Raw genomic sequence first — 15,493 nt, 5'->3', positions numbered from 1 at the left:
CAGCAAGACAATGAGCCCAAACACAAAGCCAAGGAAACTCTCAGTTGGTTTCAGAGAAGCTGCTGGAATGGCCCAGCCAATCACCTGACCTGAATCCAACAGAAAATCTATGGAAAGAACTAAAGATCAGAGGAGGTCCACGAAACCTTCAAGATTTGAAGACTGTTTGTGGAAGAATGGGCCAAAATCACACCTGAGCAATGCATGCCACTAGTTTCTCCATACAGGAGGCATCTTGAAGCTGTCATTGCCAACAAAGGCTTTTGGACAAAGTATTAGATACATTTCAGTAAGTGTATTCAATACTTTTTCCCTGTGCCATTCCACATTATTACAAATAACTTCATTTCTGGACATTTATGGTTTGATTTCTTTGTATGTATGGATCACTTGGGTTGTTACTGACATCTGGTGAAAATTTCATGTCATTATGATGATGTGTTCAATACTTATTTTCCCCGCTGTATGTAAAGAGAGAAATCAGTAAGGGAGCAAACACTGTTTCACACCACTGTATGGTGCACAGAAACCAGTGTCTCCGTCTAAAGACACAGGTCTTATATGAGGACAGGTCTCAGAACGATGCTGTTCTGTCAGTACTGTTGGTTTTTTAACACACCTGTTGACCAGTCGTCACCATAAAGTCCAGCTCCATCAATGGGAAGGTGTTCGAGTGGAGCATCATCTCCAGGAGGAGCTGCTTCAGAGCTGGTGTCCGCTACTATGTCAGAGGTAACTGTTCTACATCACGCCTCGGTTCTGATGCGCGTTTTGATGCAGTTTTATTTTAACTTGACCATAAGTGAATGATTTAGACGTGAAAAAGAAGGATTTAAAAGCATGATATGATACCTTTTAATGTTCTGAGTCCAACACAGCTTCTCGTCCATACGTTCTGTGTCCGTCTCTACCACGTTATTTGATGTCCTGAATGTTGCTCAGGCCATTTAAACCGGTATACAGATAATTCCTAWAAATAAAAATGACATTTTTCTGTATGAACCTGTACCAGCTCTACTGTGTGTGATTTACTTCAGGATTCATTTACAGCAGATTGTGAACCTAGAACCAGTTTCAGGCTAACTGTTAAMATGGGATCAGCTGATTGTTTTTCAATACAAACACTTATTGAAAGGTTCAAATTCTTCTTACCGCAGGCATCGACTCAGAGGGTCACGCTGCAAACTTTGTGGAAACAGAGCAGATCCTGCAGTACAACAGCTTCACTGCTTCATTTGTTCAGGTGAGCCCAACAGTGAAGATTTAGTTTGATTTTAGGATCATAAATCGATTTAAATAACGTTTTAAAGGGAAAAAAATAGGTAATAGGAAATTATTATAGCAACATTTCTAATATTGTATCAGGGTTTTTTTTATTATAAGCAGACTTTTGATAAACGTGTTTTTAGAATTCTTATTATTTTAATTTATAATAAACAGAAGAACTCTGCTCCTRCTGACAGAAACTGGTTCTTCTCTGCATGTTTCATCTTTAAAGGATTTGTAAACTGCTCTGTTTTAAAGACATGAAGTGAATCACTTCAAGTGATCAGAGGGTGTTTCTGAAGTTAAACATTTAAAATATACTAATTAAAAGTTTGTGCTTTAAAGTTTAAACCATGTTTTTCATGTTATAGTATCTAAACTCTCATTGTGAGTTCTAACCAAATGTTAATTTTGCTTTTAGACCAGAGGATCGATCCCCTTCTACTGGTCCCAAAGACCCAATCTGAAGTACAAACCAAAACCCCAGATCAGCAAAACATTCAACCATGTCAGTTTCTACTCTGCTGTCTGACTGAGTTAATTTTATTTTGTATTTATCTCACATAGTTTCTGGTTTTCTTCTTAGTTAGATGGATTTCAGAGACACTTCGACTCGCAGGCTGTTCTCTATGGAAGACAAGTTGTGTTAAACTTGGTAAGAAACCTGATCCGGCTCAGATTTGGTCTGAAAACCTTTTATCAAACACGTGCTCTTATAGCATTTATTTTATTATTTGTTTCAGATCAATCAGAAAGGCTCTGAAAAACCTCTGGAGCTAGCTTTTGAAAAAATGGTGTCCAGTTTGGGTAACGGCATGATAAAGTGAGATTTCCACCATTTCTTCTGTTTCTGAACCATCATCCTGTTTTTACTGAGCGCTTTGTTTCTGCAGGTACGTAGCGTTTGACTTCCATAAGGAGTGCAGCCGGATGAGGTGGCACCGCCTTCAGCTCCTGCTGGACATGGTCTCAGAGGTCCAGGATGAGTTTGGGTCAGTACTCTGTTCTTGTGTGTGTGTGTGTGTGTGTGTGTGTGTGTGTGTGTGTGTGTGTGTGTGTGTGTCTGTAATCAGCTAGTTTTCTCTTCAAAGTGACTGTGTCTGTGGTTTCAGGTACTTCCTGGTGGATGCTGATGGGAAGGTGCTGCTGAGCCAGGAGGGAATATTTCGGAGCAACTGCATGGACTGCCTGGACCGGACTAATGTTATCCAGAGTCTCCTGGGCCGCCGCTCGCTGCAGTCCCAGCTGCAGGTGCAACACCTGACTCTGACTAAAACAGCTCTGAAACCAGAAATATTTAACTAACAGAGAGTTCCTGTGCAAGAATTCACTTTTTTATCATTTTAGTTTTCAGGTCTGCTGAGATTTTTGTTAGATTTTTTTATCATCTTCCTCCTCATCTTCATCAGTTCATTTTTATTCAAAAAGTGAAACTGTTTAGTTTGTTTCTACTTTTAACCAAACCACCTTTTTTGCACATTTCCTAACATTTTGTTCTTTGTTAGAACTGTCCTCCTGTAGCTCAGCTGCTGTAATATTATTTAATTCACTTCTGCAGTTTAACGGGTTGAACTGATACTTAGACTGAATCAGGACCCACAGGTCCGAGTTAGTGGGCTGACTGAAAAACCAGCTGAGCCTCCAGAGAGTCCGTAGACTCAGACTTCAGTCCAGAATCTAATTAATGAGTTAAACACATAAACACCAGTGAGTTGATAGATGAAGACACATGCTGTGATCAGACTGTGTTTTTGTGTAGGTGTGCATATTTTAATATAAAACAACTGCAAACATATTTGTGTGTGAAAGCTTGACTTTAGTGACACAGATTAATCTGATGGATTTACCACCTCTAACCCCCCACCCCCCGGTACCACTCCTGATTCAAAACCCTCCAGGCGTCGACAGTTAAACTAAGATAAAATAGATAAATAAGATATTATAACGGTTGTTTCCTCTTGGTGTGTTTACAGAGGGTTGGGGTTCTCCACGCAGGCCAGAAGGTTGAAGAGCAGGCAGAGTTTGAAAAGCTGTACAAGAACGGTGAGAGTACTTTTTGATCCTAATCACTCTCAGTAACGTCTAACGCTCCTCTGGGCTTCATCAGCTGGAATATTTGTTTTGTTGATGTTTTGAATACACTCCAATCTCTAAATGGCTCACATGCATTTGACAAATATAAGATAAATATGGATTTCTTGAAAATGCATGCCAACACTTTTTTACCATTGTTTCATCATTTGCTTAATTTATGTATTGTGCAGTCTATTTTCCCTGATGCCTGGAAGTTTGCTCAGATTACTCCCATTTTTAAATCTGGTGATCCAACAGAAGTTTCAAACTATCGACCAATTTCTGTTCTTCCTATTTTTTCTAAGTTACTTGAAAAAGCATTATTTAATCATCTACTTCAGCATCTAGAAGTTAATAATATGCTAAGCAATAGCCAACATGGTTTCCACACGTCAAGGTCAACCATGTCTGCATTAATTTTATTCACTGAACAAATACGTGCTGCTTTGAACAAAGGTCAAGTAACTGGTGCTGTATATATTGATTTTCGTAAAGCGTTTGACACAGTTGATCATTATACTCTCTTACAAAAGTTGATTTCTTTTCAACTTTTATCATCTGCAATACAAATGTTTTCCTCTTATTTGACTGATAGGTGTCAGGTTGTGAAACATGGAAGCTCTGTGTCCGGGTCTCTGCCCTGTTCCGTGGGAGTTCCACAGGGTAGCATACTGGGCCCATTGCTTTTCCTATTATACATAAATGACCTTCCAAAAATATTGAAGTATTCAAATATTTTAATGTATGCTGATGATACTGTTCTTTTTTTTTTTTTGTCTGATTTCAATATTGAATCTATTAATAGTCAGTTACAAGCAGATCTTCAGATATTTCATGATTGGCTTCAAGATAATCTGTCAGTTAATGTTAAAAAAACTGTGTGCATGTATTTTTCCTCACCCAGGAGACATTTCAATAAAACAAATCAACTCACTTTTTTAAACAAACCCCTTGATATTGTCACTACCTACAAATATCTTGGAATTACTTTGGATTCTCATTTGACTTATCGTGATCATGTACAAGTCTTAACCACTAAGTTGAAACAGAAATTATACATTTATTCAAAAATTAGATCCAATCTGACATCTTCTGTTTCAAATATCTATCTTCATGCCATTGTACTCTCAACCATGTCGTACTGTTTACCTGTTTGGTCTCTTACAACAAATGAAATCTTAGAACCCATAGTTAGGCTCTACAACAGGGCCTACACAATTCATAAAAAACTTCCTGGTTGGACTCATCACTGTACAGTTCTTTCATTGTCTGATGCCTTGACTTTTCAGAATTATGTTTTGTATAGTGGTATTAATTTATATTTTCAGATCTTCCAAGGTGCCAATTATGGAACTCTCTGTGCATTGTTGCCCAAATCAAATTCTGGAAGTGGTCATTCAACTAGATCTGTTACAAAAGGACAACTGATATTACCAACTTTTAAAAACTGTTACGGTCAGAGGTCTTTCTTCTATGTTTATACTAAAGCATGGAACGACATTCCTCAAAACATAAAGTCCATTTCAAAACTACAGTCCTTTAAGAAGAATCTTGTCTGCCATCTGCTGGACACTTTTTGTTGTGCTCATATTTAGACATCCTATTTTGCAAATGCTGCCTTCCTGAAATTTGGTATGCTTGTTTGTCTTTGTGTCTATGGTGTATAATGATGTGATTGAGTGTTTTATGTGCTGCAGAACATGAACCTGCTGTAAAACAGCAATTATGCTGAGTCAGGCTTGATTTTTAGTAATCTTTTCCTGTTAAATCAATAAATCAAATCAAATCAATTTTGGATATGAGTGTCCTAAAGGGGAAAAAATGATGATTCCTCTAAAATGATAGTGAAACAAAGAAGTTGCTGATTTAAAATAAACCCTGAATTGTTAAGTTGTGAAGATAATTTAACTTTTAAATAAATAAAGTGCAGTAAGAGAGGAGGGTCTTGAGGTCAATAAAACAAAAACGAATTAAATCATGACTTCTTCATGGCCCTATATAAAACTGATTTAAGTGGTGAACAGTAACAAAGACAAATTTAACTATTCTTGTCAAAAATAAAAGAAACATCGCAAAGTGTGATTATATTTTTAATGACTGAGATTAAAAATTCTGGTTTTAATGAGTTTCTTTGTCTTCAAATGACTAAATATAATAAATTGGACATCTGATGCATTAAAGTCAGTGATTTGATGGTGATTAAAATAACACTAGCATGTGTTAAATGAAAAATAACTCATTTAATTTAATGGAATAAAATACAAATCCTCAAGATGATCAAATGTTTGATGGTTTTAAGCAGGTCTGTAGAAAAATCTAAAATCTTTTAAAGAAAGATTTTGTTCCAGGTGCACTAACAGCTAAAATAATCAAACTAAGAGGAGAGATGAGCAAAACAATCCTTACTGATGCAGGAATGTTGGTTATTTTCACTCAGACGAAGCTCCTAGTCTTTAATACTGATGGGCCAAAACATTATGACCACTGAACCATATGAAATGATTTCTTTGCAGTGGGAAACCAGTTTTAAACACCTGAGGAGTGGATTTACATGTTCTAACATGAACAAACACTTCTATATCAGACTGAGACATGTCATGTGACCATCATATGTGAAAGAGACACTTTTACATTTTATCCTGTAAATAATTACATTTCTGTTAAAGCTGGGGCTAACGGATGAACTGGTTATAATGTTTTGGCTTGGTGGTTTCTGGTGTTTCCCTTCAGCCTGGGCAGATAACGCTGACGCTTGTGCCAAGCAGTACGCAGGTACCGGGGCCTTGAAGACGGACTTCACCAGGTCAGTTTTCAGTCCGGTTCTGTTTCTGGTCACGCAGAGTCTGAATAAAATCTGCTTTTGGTTCTATTTTCATGTTAGAGTTAAAATCTTCACAATTAGATCAGGATTCAGAGAAATGTGATGTTTACAAAACTATTACTTATGTTTATCTGGGAACTTAAATAGATATTTCTTATTTTCAATGAATAAACACTGATTTAAATCATTTAATGCTTAATAAATTGAACACAATAACATGTTGGTGTTGAACCACAGGACGGGGAAGAGGACTGTGTTTGGTGCTCTAATGGACGGCTGGAACTCCACGATCCGATATTACAAAAACAACTTCTCAGATGGCTTCAGGCAGGTGAGTCCAGACAGTTTGAGTCATTTCTAAAGATAAATAACTGGAGTTCATTTATATTTGATCTGTTAGACTCTAATCAGTAACAGTATAAATTAGGGGTGCAACGATACAGAAAATTCATAGTTCGATTCGATACTTAAGTCTCACAGTTTGATATTTTTTCGATACAAAAAAGAGAAATGTCCATGCCCTTCTTAACTTGTAATTTATTGAAATTAATTATGAACAGTTGTTTAACCTCAAAAGCACAGTTTTTTAATTAAATGTTGTTGAAAAAGCAAGTTTCTCAGTGGATCTGCGCTCGACAGTGCAGCCTAGGGGGAGTAGTCGAACACAGATCTACTCAGCCTTCAAAACAGAACATCTTCAGAAGACAAGTTGATAAAATAAACTTTAAAGATTAGTATTACTCAATACATATTGTGTACTGAACGGTTCAATACAGGTACATGTATTGTTGCAGTCCTAATATTTACCCATAAAGCACAGCTCCATGTTTACAGTAAACCAAACATATGAGCACCATCAGCTCCTCCCAGCTGCGACCAAAGGTTCTTGATTCAAGAATCATTTGATGTTAGATTTCAGTCACTTTAGAACTTGGTAAAGATCAGATCATATTTTTTTCCTGATGTGTAGAGCCACTGGACTGAAAGGTCTTGGTTTTCATCAGGACTCTGGTCTGTGTTTTGATGCAGGACTCTATAGACCTGTTCCTGGGGAACTATTCTGTGGATGAAACTGATTGGATCACTCCGCTTCGTGACACCAAGGACTGGAAGTTTTTAACGGTAAAAAACAAACAGTCAAAACATTTTAGTTGTTTTTCCCTCATGTATTTATTGACTTTTTGTTTTTATTTTTAGTTGCCCATCATCATGGTCGTAGCTTTCTCCATGTGCATCATCTGCTTACTGATGGCTGGTAAGACTGACTCCTCTGGTTCTGCTCCAGACCTGGTACTGTTATCGGGTCACTCTTCAGTTCTGTGAAGGAGTTTATTTAAACTCAGGATTGTTTGACGAATGTTTACAACTGATTAACTTCTGGAGTCCTTTCAAGATGGCCGCCATTCAGTTTTACAGATATTAACTTACAGTTTGATGTGGTAGTAGCTGAGAGTCGGTCATAACTTTCACTAAAACTCTGGCATGAAAAGGGAAGAGAACAAACATTTAATATTGTTTAAGTTATTCAGCTTTAAAGTATATAAAATCTATAAAAGACAAAGTAAATAAGGTGAGACCTCCTGTGTTCTGCAGGTGAAACCTGGACCGAGACCCTGGCCTACGTCCTGTTCTGGGGGACCTCCAGCATTCTGACAGGTGGCTTTATCCTCTTTAATGGACGGGACTTTGTAGATGCTCCAAAGCTGGTCCAGAAGGAGAAGCTGGACTGAATGTGTGCGTGTGGAAAGCAGCTCGGCCCGAGAGAACTGATCGCCTCCTCCTCTGCTTCGGTTCCGCCCCAGCATCATCATCGTCAGCAGGCCTGGAGCCTTTACTGAAGCAGCAGAGGAGGGTGATGGGTAACAGGGACTGGAGGCGCTGGGGCCTGCTGCTGTCCACACGGTACCGACTGAAGAACTGTTCACAGGGTTTACCTGAGACCGGACCTCTGGAGTTCATTCAGAACCACGTTCTACTGGATTGGATGCTTCATCATCTTTATAACTCTGACCCTTAACAACCTGTGTGACAGCACACCTGTACATACACCTGTTCACACATCTGTACACACCTGTACATACACTTACATACACCTGTTCACATGTACATTAATGTTCACAGCTTGGATTTTTCGTCAGTATTTAGTCTCTTTATAAATGTATTTACAGAACATAAAGAACCGGTTCTGACGGTTCCAAACGTTGGGTGTTGCATTCTTCTGACAGTCAGTGTATCACTGCACGTCCTTTCAGAGGAACAGTTTTTATTCAGCAGCTGGAGGAAGAAGAAATAATAATAAAAAGAAAAGGTCCATTTGTGTTGGTACTGACGTCTGTAGAACCTCCTGATACCAGCTTCACGTGAGCTCACATGCACTTTATGTCCAGCAGGACATATCTGTCCCTCTGTGGACAGGTTGAGCTCTAAATTAACTTGTCTGACTGCACAACTGGCGACGTCCAACACTGTCCCCCAGATCTATCCGTCCATAAGACAGTCCACAGNTCCATCTGTAAGACAGTCCACAGGAAGTTGTCCTGTCTGTCCATCTGTAAGACAATCCACAGTATTTCAACTGTTCCCTCTCCAGCGATGCCATCCTCCTCCATCTCACTCTGTCCTCTGTGTCCTCACTTCAACTACCTCCATGTCCTCTAACTGCATCATATGTCTCCTGATTGCTGCGTCTCTAACATCCTTTAATTATTAAATCTAAAGATGAATCTAACCTGTTACTGTGAGCTGATGATGCTTTACATTTCTTATCTAGCTTTGACCTGGTTTTGGCCAGTACTACTTTTTTCCCCCAGGAACTACTGTATATTTACCACACCACAGTTTATTCCTTTTTAAATTTGTGTTAAAATAAAATAAATAAAAGTATTCTGGTATAACAGTGAAGCATGGGCAGTGATAAGATATCAAATGTTTGAAGAGTCTAATGGTGCTTTTTCTGACACAACACCTACAGGATTTAGACTTTTCTTATGTAGATAAAGTTTTCCAACACTTTAGAAACACAGAGGGCACCCATGATGCGTCTTAGAGCCGTGATGGTTCAGATTGGTTTGATCAGTTTTACAGAAGTCTAGTTTAGTAAATTCTTGTTTTAAATAGTCTCAACTCTGAAGCATGCACACAACTGCTAGCTAGAGGTGATTTAATGTCCTGATGGCAGCAAACTGGATTCCTAGATTAGCATGACGTCCAACACTGCAGGGAATAACACCTAAGAACTAACACACAGGTTTTCTTACAGCGGTCAAGACCCAGGCTGTGGCTCCCTTTGTGGTCTCCTCGTCTCCAGCAGCTCCCTCTCTGGTGTCTTTGCTTACTGCAGATCCTAGTGTGATATTTTGTCTGCAGCAGCTCCTTTGCCATCAGCTCCCCCAGTGTCATTCATTGTGTTTTCTAGGCCTACAGTCCTTGAAGCCCACATTTCTGGGCCCTCAGCAAGGTCTGTTGTAATACACCTCCACATAAGCTAAGATAAACCTTTATTGTCATTGTACAGAGCATAATGAACATACATACATCCCTTTCTGGTTTGTCTACTCTATCCCCATCCTCTTCGTCTGGTCCATCAGCTCCATCTTCATCTCCTGTGTCCTCTGTTCATGAGTTCCCTGATGTCCATCCTGCGTCACCAACCTCTGGTTCTACAGCTTCCTCTGGTCCACCTACACTCCCATCTGAATCTGTTCCTCCTGCGCTTTCTTGTACAACTATCTGGTCCCTCTCCGGCTGGTTTATCATCACCATCCTCCTTGCCGGTTCCAATTTCTTTAAAGGTTCTTGCTTCCAGCCTCTCATGATGTACCAACCGCCTCGTCTGGTCCTGAGTCTCCAGGTTCTTCTGCAGCATCATCTGTTCTTGTTCTCTCACCTTCTGTGACGTCTGCACCAGAGCCCATGTCAGCAGCACTGCAAGGAGGCTTCTTAATGCTTCTCCTCCCGACCCCTTGCCTGAAATGTGGCCATGGTCTGGACACTCTCCAGGCCACCCACAAGAACAATATACCCATGCAGGTCGGATCCACTAGTTCTTTGTTATAAATAAGCTGACTGGCATTTGTGTTTAGTTTTCCCAGGTACTCCTGCCCGTTTTTATTTATTGATCTTTCTGTTTTTGTTTCTTGTCTTCCTTCCTTTGAGTTTCCCCACCCGAGTTTGGCAGTTTTGTTTTGAACATTGGGGCCGTCCTTTAAGAGGAGGGTACTGTCAGAGTTTGTAGCTTTTTAGGGTTATTTTCTTTGTGAATTTTAGTATTTTCTTATTCATTCTGGTCTTTTGTTAGATTATCCTGTGTTCTCTGTGCCATTTCTTATTCTCCCTCAGTTAGTTTTCTCTAAGTCATGTTGTCACCCTCACCTGTCTATAATCTGTAGTCAGCCTGCTGCACAGGTGCTGTCCATTATCATTCCTCCCTCACTGGATTTAACCAGTCTCTCGTCACCACTTTCTTGTCCATTTATTATATGGCTTCTGCTGTCATCTTATCTTCCAAGTTTATTGTAAGTTCTGCCGCCACATCGGCATTTTTTTTTTCTTTTAATAAATTTTTGATTTTTGTCAAGCTCCTCGTGCCGGCCTGCATACTGGGTCCAACCCCTCAATGACCTTGACAGGACCCTCTGGCTTGGCTTTACAGAAAATAAAGGCATAAAACAAGAGAAGAAGGTGGTAGATGGGTTAACCCCAACCATGACTAGCTGTGATGGGGCAGAAACGTTAATGTCACAGAGGAGGGAGGTCAGGTCTGCAGAGCCATCAGATCAAAACAGCTGCTTCAAAAATCCCTCCAAAGTTTGATCAATTGCAGCAGATCTGATGTCCTGCACCAGGTTCACTTTGAGGTATCAGTGGAGATGCAGTGGTTTGTCACAGCTGAGCCACCCATTTATTTGTCTTATCTCTTTGTTCATTAAATTTAGATCTCAGTTCAAACAAAAGTTCAGCAGTGTGCTTTGAAGGGAAATGATCATATTCAGTTTGTAGTTTATTCTGTTCACAAGTTGTTTGTAAAGAAACTCAAAGATATTGCACTCAGATAATCTGTTTAGTTTCTCTCTTCTAGAKTGTCTCTTGAAACTTAAATTACTTCCTCCCTCTGCTGTCCTACTAGCCTGAAATAACTGGTTCATTTAGAGGAACGGTGGAAAGACATCAGCAATGACCTCAGAGAGGCAAATGTTGCTGCTCAGTCTGGTAAAGGTTAAATATCATTTATAAACAATATGAATCCATCGTTCTACAGAAAGGAAAATATTTGCAGTCATTACAGACAGCTGTTAATCTTCTCAGAAGTGAACGTCCAAGCTAATTCACCCTGAGGTCAAATAAACCTGTCAGTTTCACTGTTATTCTCTGTATATGCAGCTTTATATACGTTTTAATTATTTTAGTACTGATTATGAAATCATAAGTCATCATGTCTTCATTTAAACTGACTTTAGTGTCTTGTTTATTGACTCATTCTGTCATATTAAACCATCTCAGTTTGACCTCTGAACACCTATAAAGCTGTTAGATCATTAGAGGAACCCTTATCTTAGTTCCCACTTTACTTGATCTACATTTGAACTTGTGATCCACTTCCTATTTGTTACTGTAAAAAACAGCTGCTTAGCTCTTTGTGTACCGGCGAACATGGGCATGGACCACCTTTCAGCTGCTCCCTTCTGCAGGGGTCTCCACAGTGATTTGGTTTTTGGTTCACACCAGATGATCTGATGTAAGCTGGACTCAAACCTGCAGCCTCAGAATGACCCAGACCATCGAGCTGCCACATTCTAGTAGTGATGATGTAAAAACAGCACAATGTCCCCCATCCATCCCCTACAGCAGGGATAGTCAATTCTGGTCCTCGAGGGCTGGCTGCAGCCCTGCTTACTTGTTTCTCTGCTCCAACACACCTGATTTGAATGAATGGATGATTTTCAGCCTTCTGCAGAACTTTAATTTTATGAGATTTGTGGGGGKTTTTTGTATTGAAATTTTTGTTTTTAATTGAAATGAATAAACTGAACTAAACTTGGAAGAGGTAATTCACTGACTGAAACAGGTGTGTTAGAGAAGGGAAAAAAGTAAAGAATAGAATAGAAATAGCCTTCAGTGTCCCGCAGAGGGGAAACTCAGGTGTCACAGCAGCATTCGTACAGAGGTTCACACAGTTACTTTACAAACTATAGATAGTGTACACAAAACAAAAATTAACACTGACTAGCAACGATACGACTACTAATAATAAAAAATACAAATGAAGATTTGTGCAAGGATGGTAAAAGATATGTTTTGTTTTGGAGACAGTAGACTATCAGAATCTGACATTAGGAATCAGAAATTGCATGTTTTCTGTGCAAAACAATCTCAACAGACCAATAACTGTAAAGTGAATTATCACAATGCAGACAAGAAACTCAGATGTGAAATTCCAGCAGAGAAGTAGTGCAAATGATTGTTCAGTTGAGTAATTACAATGAATAGTAACAGTACAAATGACTGTGCAGCAGCAGGTGTGCAAACTCTTGTGATTTTTGTAAACACTTATTGTGAATTTTGGGCGTGGTGCCTGTTGTGGAGTCTGACAGCTGCTGGGAGGAAGGATCTGCGATAACGCTCCTTTGTGCACCTCGGATGCAGCAGTCTGTCACTGAAGGAGCTCTCCAGTTCAACCACAGCTTCGTGCATGGGGCGGGAGACGTTGTTCATCAATGATGTCATTTTAGTCAGAGTTCTTCTGTCTCCCACCACCTGCGCTGTGTCAAGGGGGCATCCCAGCTCAGAGCTGGCCTTCCTGATGAGCTTATCTAACCGCTTCCTCTCAGCTGCAGATAAGCTGCCGCTCCAGCTAACCAGAAGGTGACTGATGCCACCACAGAGTCAAAAAATGTCTTCAGGAGCTCTCCCTGCACTCCAAAAGACCTCAGCCTCCTCAGCAGGTAGAGTCTGCTAAAACATGCAGGGCTGTGGCCCTCGAGGACCAGAATTGATTATCCCTGCCCTACAGGCTACTATAATGACCACAATGTAGACATTAGGTGAAAAATCTGGATCACAGCCACCGTCTGTCTGTAAACCTTACACAAACATGTAAACAAATAGAGGTTTTATAGTAAATAATGTTCTTCCTTCACCAAGCTTTTTTATAAGCCTGAAAAACTATTTTAAAAACCGTCTCTCCTTTGGTTAGCTGTTAGCTTTTCCTGGACTAAATTTTTTTGTCTTTTTCTTCAAACTCATGCTCCATGACTGACTAAACTTTGCACAAAAAGTAATGTTTCTCTCAAAAGTAAAATTTGTGTTTGGTAGATTAATTTTTTGTAAATGCTTCTTGGCAATAAATCTTACCATTGGAAAGCCTGTTAATTTGTCTTTTAAATGGTGCCACATTTGCAAGGAGCATGCATTTTTGGGATGAGCGGTAGAGTTAAGTATGGGGGTTGAGCACATAAAAAATTTGCTAAATCTTCTTTGCCAAACAGCTGACACTTGTTTTTAGCTTCTGGTATCCCCAAGTGCTCCATTGAGCATGGGCCCTGCTACAGTGGTTGGTAGGTGCAAGAACCGGCGGCATGCCGCGGTTGACTGAGCTGGATAGGGACCGTGCGATAGGCCAACTTCAAGATGGTGTTCCGCAAAACCAGGTTGCTGTATTATTTGAAATAAGCCTTATGATCAGCTCCAAATATAAGTTCCATACGATAGGGGATCAGAGACAGGCCATGATGTAGGCGTCCCAAGAAGACGACACCCCAAGAACATGGTTCCCCTCACCTTGTCAGCACTTAGGTACCGTAGGCTGCCTTCTACAGATTTGCAGTCGAGGTTTGCAGGATATGGCCGACGGCTCTCTGCCCAGACAATCAGGAACATACTGAACGTAGCCAATGTCTGATCTCAGGGACCAGAAGGCCTGCCTTTCACCATCAGGCCTGTTTGTGCTGGCATCGGCAACACTTGCACTGGAACCCGAACATGTGGAGAAATGTTATGTTCAGAAATTAGTCTAGATTCTGCTTACAGCAGTTGGATCGTAGTGTGAAAGTGTGGAGAAGATGTGGAGAACACTGCTGATTGGTGCACCAATAAAGTGGAGGCAGTGTGATGGTATGGGGCAACATCTCCCTCTTAAAAAAATGAGGTTTGTCATCATTGGAGTTACTTTAGTGAAGTGATTTATTTCAGACATTTTGCCATAATTTTAGGCTTTGGAACACGTAGTTGACGTGAATTTCCTACATTTTCTAAAAATGGTTAATTTTAGGGATCAGGGTCAATGGTTAATTTTAGGTACTAGGATCAGGGACAGGATGTTTAAAGTGAATAAAGGTATTTTTAGGCTTTGGGGTGGTAGTTTTTGTGCATTTCCTACACTTTCAGAAATTATGACAACAGATTTCACCCCATCTCGTCAAAAAATGACGCAAGGGGAGTACCCGACGCGTCAAAATCGAACGCAGAGGGAACTTTGGAAAAGCGTCAATATGTGACGACTCAGGAGAATGGGTTGGACTGTACAGAAGGAAAAATCAATCCAGTCCTCTACATGTGACAGCCTTCTTCACTGACCAGCTGGAGTAATGAAAGTTTCATGAATATAAATTTAAATTTAAAGTTTCATCATGTTAAATGTGTTCAAGATGGACACATTGTGACTCAAAGTACATTGACTTTAGTTATGCTGGAATCACAACACTGACTTATCCATATTTTTAGTCATCCTCGCCATTACCAAATTTACAGACGTGTTTCTGTCACTGAAAAAAAAAAAACATTTTTGGACACAATTACGTTTTGAAGTGATAATTATGTTGTATAATTTTGTTTGTACAATTATCATGTTTAAACATCATATTTGTACAATACAATTCTCACATTATGTGATAGAGTTCAAAATTTTATTTATTTTTCTTTAGATGAATACAGTTCTGTAGTAAACTGTTAACAGCGGACCTAAAACAAAACAAAAAAACAAAGAAATAAAAACATAATTATGTTTATTTGATAAAAAGCAGCTGAACAACAACAACAACACAATAGTTTTAGGTGTGTTAGATATAATTAACATGAAACTGTTAATGTTAGTTTACAACAGGATGAAACTTGCTGTGATGAGAACAGTCACATATTTTAAACATTTAATGTCCAACATGGAGTAAAATGCTTTCTGACACATTGAAACAGAGACTTGAATCTGTAAAACACAGACATAAATCTAAACTACTTATCACAAAATAATTATGTAGAAAAACTAGTTTTTTTTTTACAAAACAAATCTACTGATCAATACTACAGTTTATACATATTATTGCTCATCATTGTCAGTTTAGT

The 15,493-nt window shown here is 39.3% G+C and overlaps 1 protein-coding gene across 1 annotated transcript in view; it reads left to right on the top strand.

Moving 5' to 3' along the window:
- sacm1lb (SAC1 like phosphatidylinositide phosphatase b) overlaps positions 1–8,473 on the top strand; it is a gene marked incomplete at its 5' end in the record, with an annotated part of 19,036 nt that extends 10,563 nt beyond the window's left edge. The window contains 13 exon segments of the mRNA XM_014026976.1: positions 631–732; positions 1,158–1,243; positions 1,688–1,774; positions 1,853–1,921; positions 2,010–2,089; positions 2,160–2,258; positions 2,379–2,517; positions 3,240–3,309; positions 6,070–6,142; positions 6,398–6,491; positions 7,190–7,282; positions 7,358–7,415; positions 7,754–8,473. Coding sequence (XP_013882430.1) covers positions 631–732; positions 1,158–1,243; positions 1,688–1,774; positions 1,853–1,921; positions 2,010–2,089; positions 2,160–2,258; positions 2,379–2,517; positions 3,240–3,309; positions 6,070–6,142; positions 6,398–6,491; positions 7,190–7,282; positions 7,358–7,415; positions 7,754–7,890 — 1,187 coding nt within the window.
- Positions 8,474–15,493: the final 7,020 nt, after the last annotated feature.

The sequence above is a fragment of the Austrofundulus limnaeus genome, unplaced genomic scaffold, assembly GCF_001266775.1.
Source record: "Austrofundulus limnaeus strain Quisiro unplaced genomic scaffold, Austrofundulus_limnaeus-1.0 Scaffold605, whole genome shotgun sequence".
Taxonomy (NCBI): Eukaryota; Metazoa; Chordata; class Actinopteri; order Cyprinodontiformes; family Rivulidae; genus Austrofundulus; species Austrofundulus limnaeus.
This window is presented reverse-complemented; position numbering and strand designations above follow the sequence as displayed.